The sequence below is a fragment of the Ictidomys tridecemlineatus genome, chromosome 7, assembly GCF_052094955.1.
Source record: "Ictidomys tridecemlineatus isolate mIctTri1 chromosome 7, mIctTri1.hap1, whole genome shotgun sequence".
Lineage (NCBI taxonomy): Eukaryota > Metazoa > Chordata > Mammalia > Rodentia > Sciuridae > Ictidomys > Ictidomys tridecemlineatus.
The window spans coordinates 15,576,081-15,597,786 of NC_135483.1; the positions used below are offsets into that span (position 1 = coordinate 15,576,081).

General features: G+C 49.0%; 1 protein-coding gene and 1 long non-coding RNA gene across 10 annotated transcripts in view; one reads left to right on the forward strand and one right to left on the reverse strand.

The window, feature by feature from the left end:
* The window catches only part of Mtss1 (MTSS I-BAR domain containing 1), a 153,239-nt gene that overhangs the window by 9,725 nt on the left and 121,808 nt on the right, over nucleotides 1–21,706 (forward strand). For all 9 annotated transcript variants that reach the window (XM_021724296.3, XM_040293684.2, XM_021724299.3 and 6 more), the window contains exons 2-3: nucleotides 13,376–13,437; nucleotides 16,967–17,040. In XM_021724296.3, the coding sequence (XP_021579971.1) occupies nucleotides 13,376–13,437; nucleotides 16,967–17,040 (136 nt within the window). The remainder of the gene's footprint in view (nucleotides 1–13,375; nucleotides 13,438–16,966; nucleotides 17,041–21,706) is intronic.
* LOC144365419 (uncharacterized) lies at nucleotides 5,374–8,057 on the reverse strand. The gene is made up of 2 exons (XR_013423825.1): nucleotides 7,744–8,057; nucleotides 5,374–6,124 (listed from the first exon to the last, which is right to left on the reverse strand). It is a non-coding gene; the product is annotated as an uncharacterized LOC144365419 (long non-coding RNA).

The window sequence follows — 21,706 nt, forward strand, 5'->3', positions numbered from 1 at the left end:
TTTGGATAAAGGATACATAAGCTGTGATTCCGAAGAGAGTGGCCTGCTGATTAGCAGCAATCCAATGTTTCAGAAAATACAAAAAACAGTCTTCAGTTTGGAAATGCCATAGAGCCCAGAAGGCAGAGCTTTCTGGTTGCCAACCTGGAAATAATCTGACAGAATCCAGTGTCTGTATTCAACAAATAGCATGGCACGGCTGCTGTGGGCTGGGGCTGCAGGGCAGCGGAGGCACACCTGTGACCAGGACAGTCACAGTTCTCACCCTGAAGTTGTTCATTCTAGAAGAGATGCAGGCGAGGAAAGGAGATTCAGTGTGATCCGCGTCATTGCAGAAGTCAGCACAAGCTTTTATGGGGCTCTGAGGACAGCTTCTGATTCCTATTTGGGGTGAGAGGACAGAGCTACAGAAGCCTTTTGGTCTAGGTGACACCCAAGCTGAGAACTGAGTTTTATTTTTCTTACTCAGTGAGCATCTCTGCGCCTGGCACTACCAGCCACTGTTCTAAATGCCGGACAAAGACAGACTCATTTAATCTCCCAACGACCCAGGAGGTGGTTACGGTTGTTATTCCCGTTTTATTGTAGCTGTGGTAGTCCCCACTTGGCGGGTGGGGAAACTGAGGCGCAGCTCATGACTGTGTCGCCTCTGTCATTTGCCAGCTGGGGTAGAGCTGGGAGTGGACAGGTGGGGTGACATCGCGGGGTCTGTGCTGGGCTGCCGCTGGAGTTCCTTCTCAGATTCCGATTTCTTTGATGATCTTGCTGTCCCTCTCCCTTCAGGAATCGGGATGAGCCAGACACGACATGGCAAAAATCTAGGCTCCCCTCTGAGCTGCTCCTCGAATCTTCAAGGGGTGCCCCTCTTTAAATAGAATCTGACCCAGCTGTTGACCTGGAATGGCTGGGCAGTTGACCCACTCGTGGTGCCACCAACTCACCGGCAGAGAGAAGGGCGCAGGGGCGCAGGGTGCACGTGGCCACACAGACACGATTGTCTTGCTGGAGGAAACCCCTTCTGTCGGGTCACCCTGGCAGCCCCTCTGCACCCGCTGACGGAGTGAGAAATAGGAGGGGGACATTGCAGGAGGAGGCTGGAAATCCCATGGAATGAGTTCCCAGGGAGGCCTTCCCGTCACTTCTGAGGCCCTCGCCACAGCCACCATGCGGCCATTAAGGAAGTCTTTGAGTTGGGTTTAATGGTTGCTCTTTGTTTTTGAAGTGAGTGTTTACCAATCTTCAAAGCCAGCTCCACAGCAGGATGTGATCTGGGGCCTGAATAATTGCATCAGACACCCCAATAGGAAGCAGGTAGTGGGGAGCGGAGCCAGGAGTTAGCCCAGGGCCCAGCCCGGGGTCGGAGCGGCTGCTGGCAGGATTGAGGGCGTCTTGCAGCCAGGCCCCTGGAGGCTCCTGGAACCTGGGTCCCTGGGAACCTGGCCTCTTTGATGTTGTGCTGGCCTTAATTAGGGACACCCTAATTAAGTCACGGAGGAGGCAGCCTTTTCTTGAAAAAAAAAAAATTAGCAAAATGTTTTGAGAACATTTCATGAGGGATTACTTCTCAAAGATTATGTAAGTAATACAAAGTTAATGGAAGAAAACTAGAGCCTTCAATTAAGTAAAAAACCAGTCACCCAGAAGCACTCCATCACGAAGTGGGCTCTTCCACATGCTCACAGGAGCGCACGCATTTTAAACAAAGGGTCCATGAGGCCCGCTGAAGTGTCCTTTCTGCCTAGCAACCCAGTGACCTTGGGATTCCACGCGTGGAGGTGTAAGCCAGGCTCCTTCCAAAGGCTGTTCCAAGTTGCATTTCTGTGTCTGTAATTATCTCATTTGACACATATTTGAGGACTTACTATGTGTTGGCCTCTTTTTAAAGTGCTGCGGATGTGAACAAAATGCGTGTTCTAGTGAGTAGGGGTCATGAGATAAATCAGTTCTCTTGTGCACTGAGAGGATTCTGTATAATGGGGAGAAGCAGGGCAGTGTGGCTGCTTTCCAGTAGAGCGTCAAGGGAGGCTTCACAGAAGGTGACATTTGAGGGACAGCTTAAGTACTGTGGATATTGGGGAAGAATGTTCCAAATAAGAAATGAGCATGTGCAAAAGCCCTGAGGTGGGGAGCCTATTCCTTACTTGTTTGTATTTTGATTGTGTTTAGTTTTTTGCAGATTATAAGCATCACTGCTGTGAGTCTATCCTTGTAGCTAGATGCTGGAGGAGTTATCCTGGGTCCAAAGTTGTGCCCTTTTCAAGGCTTTTGAAGCCCATTCCTGAATGTCTTTCAAAGAGCCCGTCTCAGTTCCCATTGCTGTGTATGAGTGCTCAGCCCAGCATTACTTTGGAAGGAGCTAGAAGTGGACATTGGGGTGAGAAATTGCTGAGGCCCCAGCTTCTAAAGGCCCAGAGGATCAAGTGACATTTTATGTCTTGCAGAGATTCTCAGATCTTCCCGTTCGTGTAGTTTTTGGTGAGCAGAGAACCTCTGGCAACTGCGCTAAAAATGCAGATCCCCCGGGTCCCATTCCCAGAGATGGTGCAGATCTGGGGTGGGGCTCAGGAATCTGCAGCTCTCACAAACACCCGGCTGATTCTCTTTAGATCTTCCTGGGATTGCACCCTAAGTAGGTGATTCAGGCCACCCAGAGCCGCTGAGCACTTCCTTTGCAGAAGGACCCCCTCCTCTTTGGACCCCCACCTGATATACCTAGAATGAGTTTCAGGTGGACACAGTGAATCCTGTGCTCAGACATAGCCGCTCCTCTCTGCTTCCTTCCTGTGCTAATTCCATCTTCTGCGGGAACTGCTTCCTTTCTCCCTCCTTTCTGTTCTTTCTTTGCCAGGAACATTCCCACTATCCTTTGAGATCCAGTGAGGTGTCACCCCACTCTGGGGAGCTTGTACCAATACCACTTCTAGTACTTGCTACTAGAGGATGCTGCCCTCCAGGGCCTCGGGATAGATGGCGTCCGTGGTCTTTCTACCAGACCGAGTTTCTCAGCCCATCTGCTGTTCTCTCTCTGCACGGCCTCCCCTGTCTGTGCGTGGTCTGTGCATAGTAGGTGCTCATGAACCGTCCCCGCCGGGAAGACTGGCCTTGTGTGCCGACATACAGTGTCGGGTTCCTGTGTTCGTCACTGCTGGTATTTCTTTTTTTTTTTTTTTACTTTTTTTTTTTTTTAAAGCGAGAGTGAGAGAGGAGAGAGAGATAGAGAGAGAATTTTTAATATTTATTTTTTAGTTCTCGGCGGACACAACATCTTTGTTGGTATGTGGTGCTGAGGATCGAACCCGGGCCGCACGCATGCCAGGCGAGCGCACTACCGCTTGAGCCACATCCCCAGCCCACTGCTGGTATTTCTTGTAGTCTCACAGCTACCCTTGGAGGGGAGAACTGACCGTCAGCCTCCCTTACAGATGAAGACAGGGTGGTGGCAGGCGATTAAGCAACTTGCCCGAGGTCACCCAGTGGGGATCTGAAGTTGGGTGGACTGACCCTAGAGTTGTGCTTTTAACCACCGGACCACACTGACCCTTCCAGATTCTCAAAGGCGCTCGTCTGAGCCCTTTTATCCAGGCAAGGAGAACGACAGCCACTGGAGAGACACCTCTTTTGGTGATGTTCGTGGCCTGTGACTCTTCATTGGCCACCAGGGAGTCACTCCTGGCAGCCCAGGGTGCGAGTTGGGTCCTGGAGGAGACGCCATTTCTTCTTCAAAGGGGAAGTTGGTTTCGTGGAAGATGGCGGAGCACAGACTATGTGTTGTGCAAAGGCCAAGGCCTGGCGAGGCTGTGGCTGCCTGGGAGAGTCTCAGTTTAGAAGGGGGGTCAGGGTGAGCACAGAGATGCTCAGTTAGGGGAGCAAGCCGAAGCCCAGGCCTGATTCTCTCCAGGGCAAGTGTCTTGGCCCGACTGTCCAGGGTGCAGGAGAGATTGGCCCCAAGAGGAACGCATCCCTAAAGGCAGAAGCAGTTTGGGGGTTAGTGGAGGCGGATCCTCCCTGAGAGGGCACGTCTCAGAGAGGGGTGACCGCTTGGAGTAAGAGTAGCAAGACGGCACTTCTAGGAGGCAGGTCCCCATGTCTTCTGCTTAGGTTCCTTATCTCGCGTGGACGTTGGCAGACAGGAACAAACAAGCGGAGCAATGGCTTTGGGCCTCGGAGTGGGGCAAAGGGGAGAGGGGTAGATCTTTGTTATTCTGGGGAGGCTTCAGGGCACACAGGCGCTCATCATGAGCCCTCGGGTAAAGCAGCAGCCCTACACTAGAGGGTTACACAGCGAGTTCTAGATTTCCAGATGTGGAGAACCAGCCAGTCTCAGGTGAACCTGTGGAACGATTTCATTTTAAAAATAACCGGACAAATTTAGCAGCAGATGAGGCTGTGGATGGGGGCGAGGGCAGACCCTCCTCTGGCTTTGGGCCAATGACTTACCCTTTCTGTGCCTATTTCTCGGTGGCAAGAAGGACAGTGTTACACGTGGTCACCTCCAGCCGCCCTCCCAGGGTTGCCGTGAAAGTCCTTTATGCTCCAGGTGTGTCCACAGCGAGGGGACGCTCATGACGTCATGGACCCCTCAATGGCTCGCAGGTTTTCCTCTCGAAAACTTGGTTGTGCAAACGTAAGGCAGCAGCGTCTCACTGCCTCTGCCCCTCTCTTTTCTGGTGGGAAGGACTCTCTCAAATGATAAGGGAGTCACATGCTGTGAAAATCCAGCAGGGGAAGGGACCCTTGAATTTGGGGAATGGAAGGGAGAGGTCAGGGGTCCATTTAAAAAAAAAAATGTGGAGCATGAAGCAGATACACATTTTGCAAAAGTTGGAAGGTAGATCCAGAAACCTGGGTGCCGTTATGGAACACCCCACCGATGCCTGGGTACTTGGACCTGGTGTGGCCAGCAGTGTCCAGTAGAGCTTTCAGTGCAGAAAGCCATTCTAGGTCTCCTGGATGCTGCTAGCTGCACATGGCTATGAGTCCTTGAAGTATGACTGTTGGGACTGAGAAACTGAATATCACTTTTTTTTTTTTTTTTTTTTTTTTTTGTGCCTGGGATTGAATTAGAAGTGCTTAGCCACTGGGCCATATCCCCAGACCATTTTTTATTTTTTATTTTGAGACAAGGTTTCACTAAGTTGCTTAAGGTCTTGCTAAGTTGCTGAGGCTGGCTTTGAACTTGGGATCCTCCTGCCTCAGCCTCCTGAGCCACTGGGATTATAGGGGATATGACATTTTATTTCATTCCAGGGAATATCACATTTTAAAAATTGAAATTTAAATAACCCTGTGTGGCTAGTGGATGGTTCGGGATAGACTGAAGAATGCTTACTTTTAAGTAGAGAACTTAAAAAAAAAAATGAATAGACTTGAAGATCGGTTGTCATATTTGTTTAGTTGTTAAAATTTTAAGAGAGACACGCCCATATGTCAGAACACAGCCTGGGCGTCAGACCTAGTGGGTGGGTGAAGGAAGCGCTGGATGCCCTTGTGGTTACAAATGGAGCCTTCTGCAAGGGCTGGTCCGAGCACCTTTGTGGTTAGGTCTTCCTTTTCCTTGGCGTGTTGATTGCTGGTGTGCTTGGGTAAGTGGGTGAGGGCGGGTGGGCAGGGAGGCAACCATTGATTATCCCCCAGGCTGTCATCGCTGAGATGGACAGGGATAATTAGTGGATTAGGCAAGCCCCAATCAGAGAATAAAAGCTCAGGGCTGGTGTTGATGGTGGCTGGGCTCACCCGGGCCTTTCATCTGGGGATCTTAGGAGCCCTTCATCTTGCAGGCTGGGGCGGGGAAGTGTGGTTTTGGGGACAGAGCTGGGACAGGCATTCCCAGACCCTGCCCCTCATTCTGCACACCCACTTCTGGAAGCCGAGCAGCCTCCTGCCTTCTGCGGGAAGCAGGGAGGTGTCCCGGATGCTGGGCGTGGGCAGGAAGGGTCCTGGCTCCTCTGGGGTGTCTTTGCTTTCCATATCCCTGGAGTCTGAACTGTTGGAGGGTTCGGTCGGCTGCCCTCCTCATGCTCACCCTGCTGAGGTTCCTGCAGACCTGGGGAGGGGCGTGGTGGCAGGGGCAGTGCTCCGTCCAGAGCGGTTATGGAGAAGCTGATTTCCAGTATCCACAGAAAACCTGAAGAAGAGACAAAAAAATGTCCATAATTATACCATAGCGATGGGAACTCTGTCCTGGTGTGTTTCTATCAATCAGCCTTTTCTACACAGGGGAATTTTCTTTGTTCTGTGTTTTCTTTTTCTGTGGTTGAGGATCCTGTGCCTTTCTGGGGTGATAAGCAGCTCTCCCTGGGCCTCTGTGTCAGAGTCAGGTGTGGCATGATCCAGCAATCTTGCTGCCTGCTCTACTGTGGGCTCCTGCAGGACCCAGGGATCTAAAGCAGGGCCCAGTGACTGCGTGAGCCACTTTCTGCAGCCCCAGGGCTGGGCTGGGCTGGGCTGGGCCCTGAGTCAGGCTGGGTCTTGTGGTTGCTTAGACGCCCCAGAATCAGAGAACGCTTAGGTTTGCAAAGTCAGACAGATCTGGCGTCACGTGGCAGCCTAGATCCCTTCACTGCAATCTCTCTGGGTCTTAGTCTCCTCAGCTGTAAAATAATAGCACCTTCCTCGCAGGGTTGTGAGCGTGGACTGAGGCTGTGCCCCTCAGAGTGTGGCTGGGCCCAGCAGCAGAGGGGCTCAGGTCACAGGCCTGCAACACCCCAGCGGTGGCCGTGTCAGTTAAAGTTGGAGAAGTGCAGGTGGATGTCCTTGGTGCCCAGCAACTGTTCAGAAAAGGCTCTTGCTTAATGGTGATGCTTGTCAAAGTGAACAGGGAGCCGTCGGGTCCTGTGTGCCTTCGATTATCCTCAGCTGTGACCGTTGGCCATCCAGCCTCCATGTGGCATCTTCTGACCAGGACAAAGGACTTGAGCTGGAACCCAGGAGCCTGTGCCCTGCTAGCCCCTGTTCTATTCTCCATTAAATCGAATCCCTCCTTGTGGGAGTCCTGCTGGGTGCCCAGACCGCAGTCCCCAGCCCCGGTTCCCTGTGTGACCGTGTGGTGTTGAATTCCCTCAGCTGTCCCTCGAGGTTCTGCTGTCGCAGCAGGGCCAGGCTGGGCCAGGCTGGGCCAGGCGGCTGCTGCATTATTGATAGAGCCCGTTAACCAGCCGCGCTGATGAGTTACACGCAGTCCCTCCTCCCTCACCGTGTGTGGGATGCCATCGGGGCCTCTGTTTAACACAAAGCAAAGCCAAACAGAACCCCGAGCCAGAATGGCTGCTGGCTGGCTCCCGCGCCCTGCGTCAGGCACACGCCTGGGCCTCCTGGCTCTGGGGCCCCTGGAGGACGAGGAGGGATAGGAGGAGGGGGCCCTGGGATTTCCCAGTGTCCACCTTGAGGGGGGAGGGAAGGCCCTCCGGGGGTGGGCAAAGGTGGCAGCCCAGCCCTTGAGGAGTGGAGGGAGATGAGGCAGCCTCGTCCTCAAGGGTAAAACCTCAATTCATTATGTTCCTCGTTCCCAAAGGGATGAGGCCACTGCCAGGTGTGTGACCACAAGCTAGCTTCTCCTGTCACCCGACAGGCTTGGAGTTGATGTCACCAGCTGAAGGAAGGCCACCCTGATCTTTCTCTGCTGTCCCATTTGTGGCTGAGCTTTGGACCTTGCCCTTGAGGGCTGCCCTTGTGGCCTTGTCCCCTTCCCTCCAGTGGACATGCACACCCATTCCCCGGGGAGAGCCGGCCGGGTCTCCTGCTCACCTGTCACGGTGCCAGCCGAGCCTCTTCCTGGAAGCACTTTCTCCTCCCTCCACCTCTCTGACCTTGTTCTGTGGTTTGGAAGGGAAGACCTTGGGCTCAGGGGAGGGGAATCAGTGGTGTAATAAGTGGAGGGAGGAAGAGTGGGCGGAAGGAAGTGTGCCAGGGAATGTTCTGGAAGAGGTGACCTTTGAATGAGGCAGTGACCGCTGAGGAGACTTCTCAAGATTGTTTGGATATCCTGGAGGTTTGAAGAGAAGAGGGCCACGGGGTGCTGTTGGGGGAGCCTGGTGGGCACCTGCTGGGTGGCTGCAGCAGTGTGCATCAGGCCGTGTGGCCGGGGAAGGCCCTCTCACCTGGACGGTGCGGCTTGACCAAGACAGGCCTGGTCGAGCGCTCTGAGCAGCCTGCTGTCCCTGCTGTTCCTTTGAGAAGGCCCCTTCCCTTTCCCTGGGAACCTGGGGTCAGTGAGTTCTGTGCCTAAAACCCACCTAGGGCTCCCGGGTCTCTCGCCCAGACCTTGCCTGGCTCCTGGGAAGAGAGACTTCCTCCCTCTGCCCCTGACTTTGGGCAGAAGCAGAACCTGGGTGCTCAGCTGGACCTTTCAAGTCTCTGATTTTGTGTGTCTGGAAAGTGATGAACCCTTTGTGTCCCCTTTGGTGAGCACCCCATGACTCTGGTGATGCATTCCTAGGGATTTCTTCCACTCGGGACAGCACTCCCCAGAAATGCTGTGGGGGTCTCTTGCGATGGCTTCCGGTGACTTCTTGGTCAGCAGGTGCAGATTGGAAAATTACGGACTGTATTGGAGTCACTTTCTGAAAGGATTCTGGGTGCATCCAGGGTCCCGGTTTGCAGGTTCCTTTTGAAACTTGAGCGTGGCCTTCTTTACCAGTCTCCTAGTAAAAGACCCAGAGTTTTCTCTCTGTTGCCTTTTATCTTTCAAAAATCACCCTTTTCCTCCTTTCCCACATCCTGTAAGCTTTTGAGTTTTTATAGTAAAACTACTTTCAGGTGGGTAGAAACTTTTTTATATCCTTGAAAGAAACTTATAAAAAAATCTGGAACAACCCAAGCTCACCTTCCTTTTAAGTTTTAATAACATTTACGCACTTTTTTTCCTCTCTCGTCTCTCAACAAGGAGGTTTTTGTCTTCTGTTCTTAGAAGTTGATTTTTTTTTTTTTTTAAGAATCCATTAAATTATACAGTGCCTAAAACAGGTGGGCCTGACGCTCTGATCGATTGTCAAGCATCGCAAGTCAGAGAGCTGCCTTGGCAGCCTTCTGGGGGTTGAGTGGGCGTTTGTGGGTGGGGAGCCGGGTACCGTACCCCTTGAGGAGAAAGGGGACCCTCCTTTTGTTGCTAATTTGGTAAAGACTGAAGTGAGGCTCCAAGTGAGGGTAGATAAGTAGAGATTTAAGTGGTTCGAGCTGTTGTGAATTCCAGGCACGTGCGTGGCGGGGTTGAGTACACCACCGTGCCATTTGCTTACGAGTGGCAGACAGATCGTCTGACACTGTGCTCCCGGCTGCCTCGGTCGGTTCCTGCCTTCACTGTGGTTCATGGTGAGATGCAGATGGCATCTACCTGGGCAGGATCTGCACCCAGGAACTGGGACCCCAGCCTGGAGCGAGGGCCTGGCTTGCAGGGTTGTCTCCCTTCAGACACCGTCCCCATGCCTGCACCCCCGGGGGCCTTTCTGTGGACCTTTATATGTGTGACCTCATTTGTTTATTTATTGATTCAGCTTTGTTGTATAAAATTCACATGTCACACAAGCCACCCATTTAAAGTGTACAATCCACTGGTTCTTAGTACGTTCACAGAGTCATACCACCATCCCCACAGTCCACTCTAGGGCAGGATGGAAACTCTGTGGCCATGGCCATGGTCCCCAATTCCTGCCCCCACCGCTCCAGCACGTCCCGGCCCCTGGCTCCCGGCTGTCACTCTCCTACTGTGTCTTTGTATTTACCTATTCTGGACATTTTGTCTCCCACCTAATTATATATCAATTGGTCACCGTCTCCCCATCCCTGCCCCCCCCCCACCACCTGCACCTCTGGAAACCTCTTTTTGTGAGGTCAGCTTTTGAGGCTCCACATGTGACTGAGATCATGAGATGCTGGTCCTCCTGGGCCTGGATTATTTTTTTTTTAACATAACGTTCTCCAGGTTCACCATGTTGAACTGCTGTAGCCGGGCAGTAGTGCTGTGTGTCGACGCACCCCGTTTTCTGTATCTGTTCATCTACTCAGGGACACACTTGATCCCGTGTCCCAGCTATTGTGAATGGTGCTGCAGTAAACGTGGGAGTGTGGACGTCTCTTTGACACCTGTGTGGCTTCGTCTGTTCCTCACGCCAGCCCCGTGAAGGGATGATGTTCCCACACGCGGACTGAAAGCCCTGCCCAGCAATGCTCCCCGGGATTCGGTGCGGGAGATCAGACTCCCACATTTCTCTTCCTTGTTCCTTTCCCATGTTTTCAGTGCTTACTCATTGTCACTGTTGGTGAGGGGATGGAATTGTCCTAATTATTATCATTACAAGGAAAGGGGCTCTGAGATGCCAGATGATTTCCCCAGTCAATTATAGTCAGGGCAGTGGGTAGAAATCAGGATGCGGTGCGCCCTGTCCAGGCCTTGGGCCAGCCTGGCGTGTTCTCGGTGAGTGTGCCCTTAATCAGTACTGGTCATCTCAGCAGCCTCCTCTGGGGGTCCCTGGAGGGGTGGTTGGGCCAGGAGGGCCTGTTCCTCATGTCCTTCTGCCTTGTAAAGATGACGGTGCCTTTGGCTGGAAGCAGGGTGGGGTTTCTGAACATGTTCAGGCTTTTCAAAGAGCTTCCTGACAGGTCTGTGGATCAGAAACAGAGGGACCTTGATGCTCTTGGGGATGTCGCCTCTGACCCTCCAGCTAGAGCTCTCGAGGACTCCGATCTCAGCTTAACTCTTCAGTTACTTGGATGTAGATGAGGAAGGCGCGTTCATCTGTGGGCCTGATAAGAAGATGATCAGTGCATTAGCACCAGGATTGGGACCCTCCTGTCTCTTGGTGGGCCTGGGACGGTGGCCTGAGCGCTCTCAAGGTTTTATTGGGCATAAGTTTATGCACAGTGCTGCTCTCAGGTTTCAGAAGCCTGCAGGGCACAGGCAGGGGACGGAGGCCATGTGGTAACAGCACCTGTGGCAGGTGACCTGTGGCAGGTGCTGGTTGACAGTCGCTCAGGTGCAGCTGCCAGAGGGCCTCCTCCAGGAGCCGGTCGGACAGGATTCAGCCCCAATGTGCACACCCTCGCTCAGTGTCTCGTGGGAATAACCTGAGACCTGTGCTTGGGCCAGGCAGGGCTCAGGTGCACAAATGCAGAGCCGGTGGATGCAGCCTAGCCCCGTGTATGAAGCAGCTTCAGGGTTTGGGTGCATTGTGCATTTACCCAGGTTCACTGCTCCGGTTGGCAGCACCTTTAACTTGATGTTACATTTTTTTTAGAACAACTTTATTGTTTTCATTAAAATAAAAACAAAAAGAAAACAGATGACCTGAACACAGAAGAAAGTACAAGAAGAAAGCCATACAGTGGTCCCGATTTTAGCTCCTGGAAATGACCCATTTTAATGTTTGATGAGACAGTTTATTAGATATCTCTGTGACCATTTCAGACAGAATTGATAGCTAGAGAAATACATAAATAGATAGGTCATTTTACAATAAGGTGTTACTTCAGTGCATATTAATTTCCAAATAAAATCATATCTAATTCTACTTTCATTTGACAAAAAAAAAATTAAGCTAAGTTTGTACTAGTCGGTGTTCTCTGGAGGAACAGAGCCAATAGGATGGGAGAATAATTATACGAGGGGCATTATTAGATTGACGCACAGGATCAGAAGCTGGATAGTCCCACAATGTCCATCTAGGGCTGTGGAGCTAGAGGAAGCAGTAGTTGCTCATCTAAGAAGCTGGAGCCTCAAAATAAGAAGGACCAGCCCAAGGCTGAAGGCCTAGAAGCCCCCTGGAGAGTCAGGGTGAGAGTCCAGGTTCCAAAGCTGAAGCAGCTAGAGTCTGATGTCCACAAGCCATGGCACCAGCAAAAAGCCGCACCTGCACAAGAATAATTGACCTTGCACACCCTGGTGGGCTTCTGGCCTCTTCGGCTCCATGTTCAGTCCGGTCTCCAGGCTGTTGGATGGTGTGGTCCACATTTAGGACAGGTCTCCACCCTCAGTTTGCTGACCTCCTGCCAGTCTTTTCTGGAAACTCACTTGTAGACACGTTCAGGGTGTCCTTTACTACTTTCTTAGGTGTCTCTCAATCCCATCAAGTGGACAGTCAAGATTAATCATCACAGAAGAAGTACTAAAAAAGAAAAAGAAAGAAAAATTTAAAAAGTCGGAACTCCCGATGACGTCTTTCACCACAAGGAATTAGGTTTTTGATGTCCCTGTGAGACAGTCGTTCTTGATGGTGGTGACTTTGGTTGGTCGCAGTTGTAGACAGCTTTCATCGGGCTTCTGTGCTGGGAGAGGTGGTGAGGAGCTGCATCGTAGCTTCTTCCTTCTCCCCTTAGAACCCAAACCAAGGGGCCGCATGTTATTTGAACCTTATTGAGCTTCTTAAAATGGATCTTCTATTCTGCAGCCGTAACCCCCTGAGCATTTGGTCTTAGTTCTTAAATGATTTGGTGCCACACACCACACCTTTAACCACAGTTTCCCCCTTTCTGGTTGTTTTTTGAGTCGCCTCTTGGGGAATTGCTTTGATCTCAATAGACATGAAATGTGTATGGGCAGGAGGTGTCGGACTGGGCTGTGGTTTGCCCTGGTCAGAGCTACACCTGCAGATTGGAGTTTGTGTCTGTGTACTGCACTCAGAAGACCGAGGGAGACCCCATGGATTGTCTGTGGGATAGTGGGGGCGGGGTGTTCAGCAGGGTCCCCTTGTGCAGTGGGATTGGATTTGTGTTTTGGCTTTGAAAAGATGTCAGTGTGGAAGCAGGATGATCGATCTTCACTCCAAGGACTCCCAGAGGGTTAAAACTAGGGCTGCATGAGCATCAGCGCAGGGTGTCTAACAGGCTTTCCGGGGAGGGTGATGGGTTCCTTGTCGGCTGAGGGACGCTGGGGAACCACCTGTTGCCATTTGGGTGCCAGCCGAGTGGCTATGTTTCAGTGACTTTCCAACCTTAAGATTCTGATAGTCTAATAATGCTCCCTGATGGCCACCTGTCCCGGGGGCGAGTCCCAGTCGCGCTGGTTCCCTCCTCCTTGCTGTTTTGGGACAGAGGTGAGAGCAGCCAGGGCCATGTTGCGTGAACAGGTAGCTCAGGATAGTGCCTTAAGTGTTCTGTGCATCTTAAACTGCATGCACCATCTCCTGGCTCACGTGTGTACGTGTTAGCTTCTGCCGGCTACTTCTGGTCAGTGTCTGTAGCATTTGCAAGATGACAGGGACGGAGTACGTTTTAACCCCCTCCTGGGGCAAGGCATGTATAGACAGCTGGGCAGCATGTCCTAGATCCTGCAAAGGAAGATGGCGTCCCTAGACCCTGCCCTGCATACTTGGAATTGGGTGTTCTGTGCCTGTTGGACTGGGTGTCTGTCACAGTGTCACTTACTGATGGCTTTCTTTTGTTGCAGGGGAGCTATCCAGTTTGGGAAGACTTCATAAACAAGGCAGGAAAGCTGCAGTCCCAGCTGCGGTAAGTAGGAGCCGGGGCTCCGTGGAAGACAACACTGTGCTTAGAGGAGGCTGGAGTCGGGGACCAGCAGGCAGACTGGGGTTAATTTTGGAAGCATGACATCGAGAGAAGCCTGGTGGGCTCTGACTGGAGCAATACCATCCATTAGCCATGTGACTGGCCCCGGCTTCCCACGTGTAGAATTGGACTCACCTGCCCTGCCTCAGGAAGTTGAGGGTCTGGCGTGTAAGGCAGCAATGGGCAACATTTATGTAGTGCTCACTGTATGCCCGGCACATGTCAACCTATCTAAGTATCACAGCCCCACGCGGTAAGCACCATCATCAGTCGCATTTTACTGATGAGGAGATGGAGACGCAGACATGCTACTAGTCATGTCATGCCACTAGTAATGACAGAGCAGAGATTTGAGCTTGGGCGGTCAGGCTGTGTCCGAGTTCTCACCCCTCTTATGGCCTTTGCCCACGCAGTGTCTTCTAGTTCTGTTTAGGTGAATGTCTGGACATAGCGTATCTACAGAGGCAGATGTGGACTAGTGATTGCCTGGGGTGAGGGGTGGAAAAGGAAACTGACTACAAATAACGTATTAAGAGGTGTCTTTTGAGGGTGCAGATGTTCTAAAATTGGGTTGTGGTGATAGTCGAGCAACTCTAAATTTACTGAAAGTCATTGAATCGTACACTTAAAAAGGGAGAATTTCATAGTATGCAAATTATGCCTTAGTAAAGCTGCCTGGAAAAGCAAACAAGATCTGCTGATCTGCTCTGGGAAGCTATTCTTATTGCCTGGTGTGCTGGTTCCCATAGCATGTGATACGATAGAAAATAGCATCTTGTTGAAACTCCACTGTTCAGTGCAGACAGGACTCTGTGCCTGGCGGGTACTCCATGAAGCAGGGAACATTTAAAAAAGGAGTTACTTGATGACCCCCATTCATAAAAGTTTTGGGTGGACAAGGATAGTTTGAGAACAGAGCAGGTCAGGAGGTGTTTTCTAGATTAAAGAGCCACCTGGATGACAGATAAGGGAGGAAGGGTGTGACATTCCTGGGCCTCTGTCTGAGCAGATTATTGTTCCGAGGTTCCATGGCTCCCCTGTAGGGAGAACTGGGGAGGGGTGCGTGTTTTCCCTTCCATCCCTTCAGCTTTGAGTCGGGGGCCGTGGCTGGGCTTTGCAGTGACTCAAGTGGGCCTCCAGGTCCTCGCTGGCCTCCAGAATATGGCGCCTCCTCCAGTTGTCCAGTCCTTTCCAATTTCTCTGCTTAAGAACTTGTAATTACATTCTGCTGATGCAACCTCCTCGGCTCGGAATTCAAGGTCTTCCGCCGAGGCCCCCGTCAGCCTCACCTCACTGAGCTCTGTCTACTCCCCCACCCGTCTCCACCAAGGCCACCATTTATTCCACCCTGTGGGAGCTCTCCTCCTGCATACAACATTGAAATACATTTTCCCCAACTTTTTCCTGTCTGGCCTCCTTTAATTCTCTGTCAGGCTTTTAGAGTTGACCAGGAAGATGGTTCTGGTTCTCTTTTGTCAAGGAAGATGCTAGGGCTTAAAGCCTTGAACTCGTTAGCCATCTTGAATATGGCAAGCAAAACTTAATCTTACCCCATGGATACAAGGTATATCTTATAATGTTTAATGACATGCAAGCCTCTTTGTTATTTTGTCAAGCTGCTGGTCTATGGCTGAGTTTAACTTTCTGTGTTAGAGGAGAAAGACTGCAGAAGCAGCCTGGAGGCCTTGACGTGTTCAAGCCGGATCACTCCTTGCCGTTGGTGATTCCCTATTTACTCTGTGCCCTTAGAGAGGACCAAGAAGTTGTATGACAGTGTCAGAAAGTACAATATGACTGCCATTTAAAAGCTCTTAATTCCTCCAAACTGGCCATCATCCTAACTTTTCTGGGAGCCCCAGTGACTATAATATACAGGTCTCCCCCACAGCTGACTCTTGAGGTTTGTATGATTGGCAATGAGTTGAATGAGAATAAAGCAAACCGTGTGTCAGGTATTAGCTGCAAAACAGAATGAGGTATTTATAAGTTCTAGGAGGCTTGATAAAGCTAACTTTTGGAGAGTTTGCATTTGATATCATTTGATATCAACATTATGTAGTGCTTATTGTATGCCAGGCACACGTCAACCTGTCTAAGTATCACAGTCCCACAAGGTAAGTACCATCATCAGTCGCATTTTACTGATGAGGAGATGGAGACACAGACATGCTACTAGTAACGTCATGCCACTAGAAATGACAGAGCAGAGATTTGAGCTTGGGCGGTTGGGCTGAGTCCAAGTTCTCACCCCTCTTATGGCCTTTGCCCACGCAGTGTCTAGTTCTGTTTAGGTGAATGTTTCAGAGTAGGTGTTTTTGTTGTTGTTGTTATTGTTGTTTTGGTTTTGTGTGTGTGCATGTGCATATAATTATTATTGAGAATTAAAGTGGAGAATTTTCTTGCTCTATTAGAAATTATCAGGCCTCATTTTGAAGTTTGGCTCTGAGGGACAACTCCCAGCACCTTCCACAAATCTTCTGTTTCATAGCCACGGTTGCTATGTTTTAAGGCCATTTCTCTCCTTTATCTTCCTTACTTTCTAGTCTTATTTTAGCAACTTTGCTTCCTTAGAAATGCTCAGTAGAGATTAGATTCATGCAAGAAATTCTAGAAGGTTAATACTGATCTCTAAGTTCAGTTGCGAGGTCCTTACTTGGAGCCTGTGGTACTGGCCCGGCCTGCTCACTACTCTTCCTCATGTGACATCTTAGGCCACAGCGCTGGGATCCAGTAGACCACACAGTACCCAAGAGGATGTTCAGAATCCAAAAAAGTTTCTAGGACAAAAAAATGAGAACAGTAAATTCTCCTCATTCTCAGCTTTTAGGAATTCGGAAGGCACAGTGGAAATTGCATCCTAAGGTCGAGGAAGCAAGACCTTGGTTTCATTTTAATTGGAATGCAGGGAGGAAAGTCGCACTGCCAGGGTCTTGGCTCATAGTGGTTGGAGCCAGGCCCGTGAGTCATGATGCTGGAACATGAGTCCCAGCTCCGGTATAAACTAGTGATCTTCAAATTCCCTTTAGATCTGTGGCCTCGATTTCCTTTCTCGATGGTGAATTGTTGAACTCCATGGTTTCTTTCCGAGATTGAGTCCTTTGCCCAAATCACGCGTGTGTGGATCATTTTCCTAAAGCTGATTTCCCCTGCATCAGTTATATTTCTGATGATGTTTTTTTATTTCAGGTAGAAACACCTATCTTTTCCTCCTTTGTACAACTTTGCCTGGTAGTAATTCATAGGGGAAATGGAACGAGAAGAACCACTTGGATTGATTGATGAGCGCTGAAGGAGCTGGACACTGTAGTGTGTAGGGAACGGTCAGGCTGAGTGGCCACGGGCGTCCATGCCCAGGGACTTGTTCTCCTGGGAGGTTCCATTCTCTCTGTAGCAGCGATTGCAGCCTTTGAGCTGCAGTGAATTAGCCATGCTGAGCCCTCGCTCATGCTTTTGTTATCTGTTTGCATTTCAGGACAACCGTAGTAGCAGCAGCTGCCTTCTTGGACGCCTTTCAGAAAGTGGCTGACATGGCCACCAGCACACGAGGTAAGCAGATGGGAGGCTGCTGCTGAGCTCCCCAGATTCTGCACGTGGGCCCTTCCCTGGTGGCTCCACGAGAAGACACAGCTTAAGTGTTCACAGCTTAGTTGACTCATAGTTTTCTTTAAAAAAAAAAAAAACTCTATGGGGTTACACATATTAGAAGTTGTACTACTTCCCCCAGATAATCAAGCACATGCGAAGAAGAATGAAAAAGAAAGAAAAGGAAGCCCTGTTCCTACGCAGGGGGCTGACGTGTGTTTTGGTCACTGTGTGCTCAGCTGGCTGTGGAGTCTGCAGCTACACCACCCATTGATGACTCTGCTTTTCCCTGCTGGTGGGGTTGCGCTAGGGTTCTCCATGATCACTCTGGAGTGGGGAGCGTGGAGGTGATCATTTCCCCCTTTTCTGGGTTCCCACCAAATAAGGAACCCTTGTACAATAGGTGCAGTCTGCCGTGTGTGATCACCAGTGCGTGCGTCTCCCACATTTGACTGTGGGCCCTTTGAACTAGCAACAGTGACTTCTTTACATCAGAGACCCTCCCCACCCCCAAAATAAAGCCCAGAACACGGTTGATGTTTAAAGTATGTCAGTTAAATCAGTGGGCACAGGGAAGTATTTTGAAACAGACGTAATGGTTCCAGTGAAAACAAAGAGTATTGATCATGCGTGGGAGGTATAGGAAGATGCTCCCTGCCCCACACCTCCATCTTCAGGGCTCAGCACTGCCAGCAACGTGTGACTCCCTGCTCACAGCTCAGCTCCTGCCTTCTCCTTCCAGCACAGTGACTCTTCTTTCTGCCTCTTGCTTGCCTCGTCTGTCCTTTGTACTTACAGTACGTGCCTGTTCTCATCACTGGCACAATGATACTGGGGAGTTTGGGAATTGCTCCCAGTCACTTGAGAGTTTAATTTCTTTGAAGCTCCCCCTGTGAGTTGCTCCAGTGGTTCTCAGTAGATGCCCATCTACCACGGGTCCTTAATTAAATATTCCAATAGGTTTGGAGCACAGACACTGCTCATGCATTAAGAAACTCCCCCTCGCTTTATCACGGGACCACAAAAATCAATACCTTACTCTCCGCGTCCTGGAAGAGCTTGCAATTGAGTGGGGAAAGTGAGACGTGTAAATAAAGAACGTCAGTATGGAAGGAATCTGTGTGGTGTGGCATGGTAGTGGTGGGAGAGGGGAGCACAAGGGGAGTATACAGAAGGGACAATTAAACTGGCTCTGGGAATTGGGGAGGTTTGCCAGGGGAGGTGACAGTTCTCCTCATTTCCAGGATGCCAAGGGAGTTTCTGAAGGTTCCCTCAGACCATGTGACGGAGACATCAGGGCTGTGGTGTCTTCATCTGGTCCGTTAGCTTGGTGTGGATCTTAAGCAGTCTCATTTTAAAAGCCCATTTGAAAAATGATCAGCTAGCTTATGTGTGTCTCTTGTAGAACTTCAATAAACGTAACTGGGAGAGATGTCACATGCAGGCTACTGTTGACCGCCGTGGGCGTGGCTGAGTCTGCCCTGTTGTTCTTCTAGCTCAGCGGGATTTGCAGCTGGGTTTGTCAGCTGCATCCATATCTTTCTAGAAGAGCCCCCAGAATGTCTTTTTTAAAAAAAAAAAAAAATGCTGCGCTACTATTTTGAAGAGCGTATATACCTAGCATTGCATTTTTGAGGCTGAGATGCATGATGCTTTCATAGATTGCTGTTGAATTACTATAGATCCTGCAGAAGGACTAGAGAGACATCCCCTGATTGTCCATCATTTCCTGTGGTAAGAACCTGAGTTTTTGAAGAAGCTGCTCCCAGGGTGGTTCTTGGTGGGAAGCTGGAGGGCCTGGAGATTCTCATGCCTCCCAGGGAGGAAAAACAGAGCAATTATTTGTGGGAAAGAAACCAGAATAGACTGTGGTGGTGATAGGGGTAGAGGAGGAGTTTAGAGGTGATATATTTGATCAAAGTCCAATCATGTCACAGTGAACAGACCCCAGCGTGGACATAATTTTAAACTTTCGTTTGACTTCAGGTTGTTTTTCGCAATGCCAGAACACTGTGTTTAAAATCCATATACACTAATGCTTTCCGTCAGCCTGGGAGTGTGGGAACTCTCGTAGGAACTGAAGAATGCGTGGTTCAAGAAAGAAGGGCTGTTTTATGGAGATGATAAGAGAAATTCAAATGCACTTCTTGTATGTCAACAAGGGTCAGATGTGATTTGAAGTCAATTTTTAGTTAAAAGTGAAAAAAATATAGAACACATTCTTTACTGTAAAGGCTTCAAATAACAAAGTATAGGCAGTAAAATCTATCCTCATCCCTCCCAGGGTTGGATTTGGTGTCCTTCACAGACTTTTTTTGCATATCTAAACAAACACATCTGGGAGAAAAATAACAAAGTGCAGAATAATGTGTGGAATGATATATGCAGTAAGAGACATCTGCATGATTTCTTTTATAAGTTATCCCTTGGGAAACATCGTTCCTGGGCTTTTATTTCATACTACGTTGTAATTATCTGTCCCTGTCAGTACCTGTAGGTCTACCTTGTGCTTTGTGGTGGACAGGTGGAATTTCAGTGTCTGGATGCAGCACACTTCAATTATTGTTCTGCTGATGGACATTTATTTTACCTCCAGGTATTTGCCATCACAGCTGTGCTGGGGTGAATGTCGGTGTGTATTGCTCAGTGTGATTATTTTTAATAGTGCATGTATCACCAAGGAAATGATGAATCTGTAGAAAATGCTGCAAACTATTTTGGTCAGATGCAAGTTTGGGCTTAAGGACAGAACAGGTGGTAACTCTGAGTTGGCAGTATGATGTGTCCTCTGCTCAAAGAGTATCCTTAGTTCAGACTTTTTTTTTCAACTTTTTTTTTTCGTAGTTGTAGATGGACAGAATGCCCTTATTTTGTTTATTTTTATGGGGGATAAGGATCAAACTCAGTGCCTCACACATGCTAGGCAAGCCCTCTGCCACTGAGCCACAGCCCCAGCCCCAGTCCATGGTTTTGCGTACAGTCTATCAGTATATTTGTTTGAGTCCCTCTTGTCAGAAATGAGTCAATAATTGACTCAGTGGCATAGCAGAACTTCTTTCTGACTGTCACTTAGGGCTTGCTGATCAGCCTCTGCCTCTGGTGACCACCATTCACAATCCTGTGACCTCAGTGTTTTTATATTACGTGTATGAATGAGATCTCATGGTAATCATCTTTCTGTGCTTGGTTTATTGCAGTTAACATAATGACCTCCAGTTCCATCCATGCAAATGATGGGATTTTGTTTTTTTAATGGTCGAATAGTATTCTACTGTGAATATGTACCACAGTTTCTTTATCCATTTATCCACTGATGGGCATTTAGGTTTAATTGTGGTTCTGGGATGATGCATATTTAGTTTGTTTCTGTTTTTGACTCTTGTGAATTGTGCTGCAGCAAACATGGGTGTGCAGATCTTCAGTACTGGCTTCAGTAATTTAATTCCCACCAACAGGGTATAAGGAAGGGCCCCCTTTTCTCTATCCTTGCCAACACTTGTTGTCTTTTGTCTTTCTAATAATAGTCCTTTATTTAAAATTTTTTTTAGTTGTAGATGGTCACAATACCTTTATTTTTATTTGGTGCTGAGGATTGAACCCGGTGCCTCCCACATGCAAGGTGAGCACTCTACCACGGAGCTACAACCCCAGCCCCATACTAGTCCTTCTTACTGGAGCGAGGTGACATTGTGGTTTTGATTTGCATTTCCTGGATGAGGAGTGATGTTGAGCATTTTTTTTCATATACCTGTTGGCCATTTGCATGTTTTTGCAGTTATTCTTAAGGTGTGTCTTTTTGGACAGGTGTCCAGAATTTCAAGCTTTCAGGTTTCTGGTTTCCAAAATAATAGTGTTTTGTATTGTTTCCCAAAGGAAAATTATTTGAACAGTTTTTGTCAAAGGTTTATCCAATCTTTTACACTAGTTATTAATAAAATTTACTTAGGAAAAACTTTTAAAATGAGTCAAAGGGCAGAATCAGATCTAGGCATTATATACCTATTGTTAAACAGAATGTAGAAATAGGTAATAACTGTATTTTGTCCATTTTTTTAAATTTATTTTTTACTTTTTTGATACTGGGCATTGAACACAGGGGTGCTTACCCACTGAGCCACATCCCCAGCCCTTTAAAAGGAAGGTCTCCCTTTTCTCTGTCAATTCTAAATTATTGTTCTGCTGATGGACATTTAGTTTACCTCCAGGCATTTGCCATCACAGCTGTGCTGGGGTGAATGTCGGTGTGTACTGCTCAGTGTGATTATTTTTAAGAGTGCGTACATCACCAAGGAAATGATGAATCTGTAGAAAATGCTGCAAACTATTTTGGTCAGATGCAAGTTTGAGCACTTTTTTCTTTTGTTGTTGAGTCAGGGTCTCACTAAGTTGCTTAGGGCCTCACTAAGCTGCTGCGGCTGACTTTGAACTGACGATCCTCTTACCTTAGCCAGTGGGCTTTTATTTCATCCTACAAGCCAGGGCTGGCGTTATAGATGTGCCCATCTGTTCATTGTTTTTAAATGAAAAATATAAGCTGGCTATTATCATATATATATTGTGATTAATTAGACTATAATGCAATTAGAGTTGGTCAGCCCTGGACATAGATCCCTATTTTGTTGGTAGAACA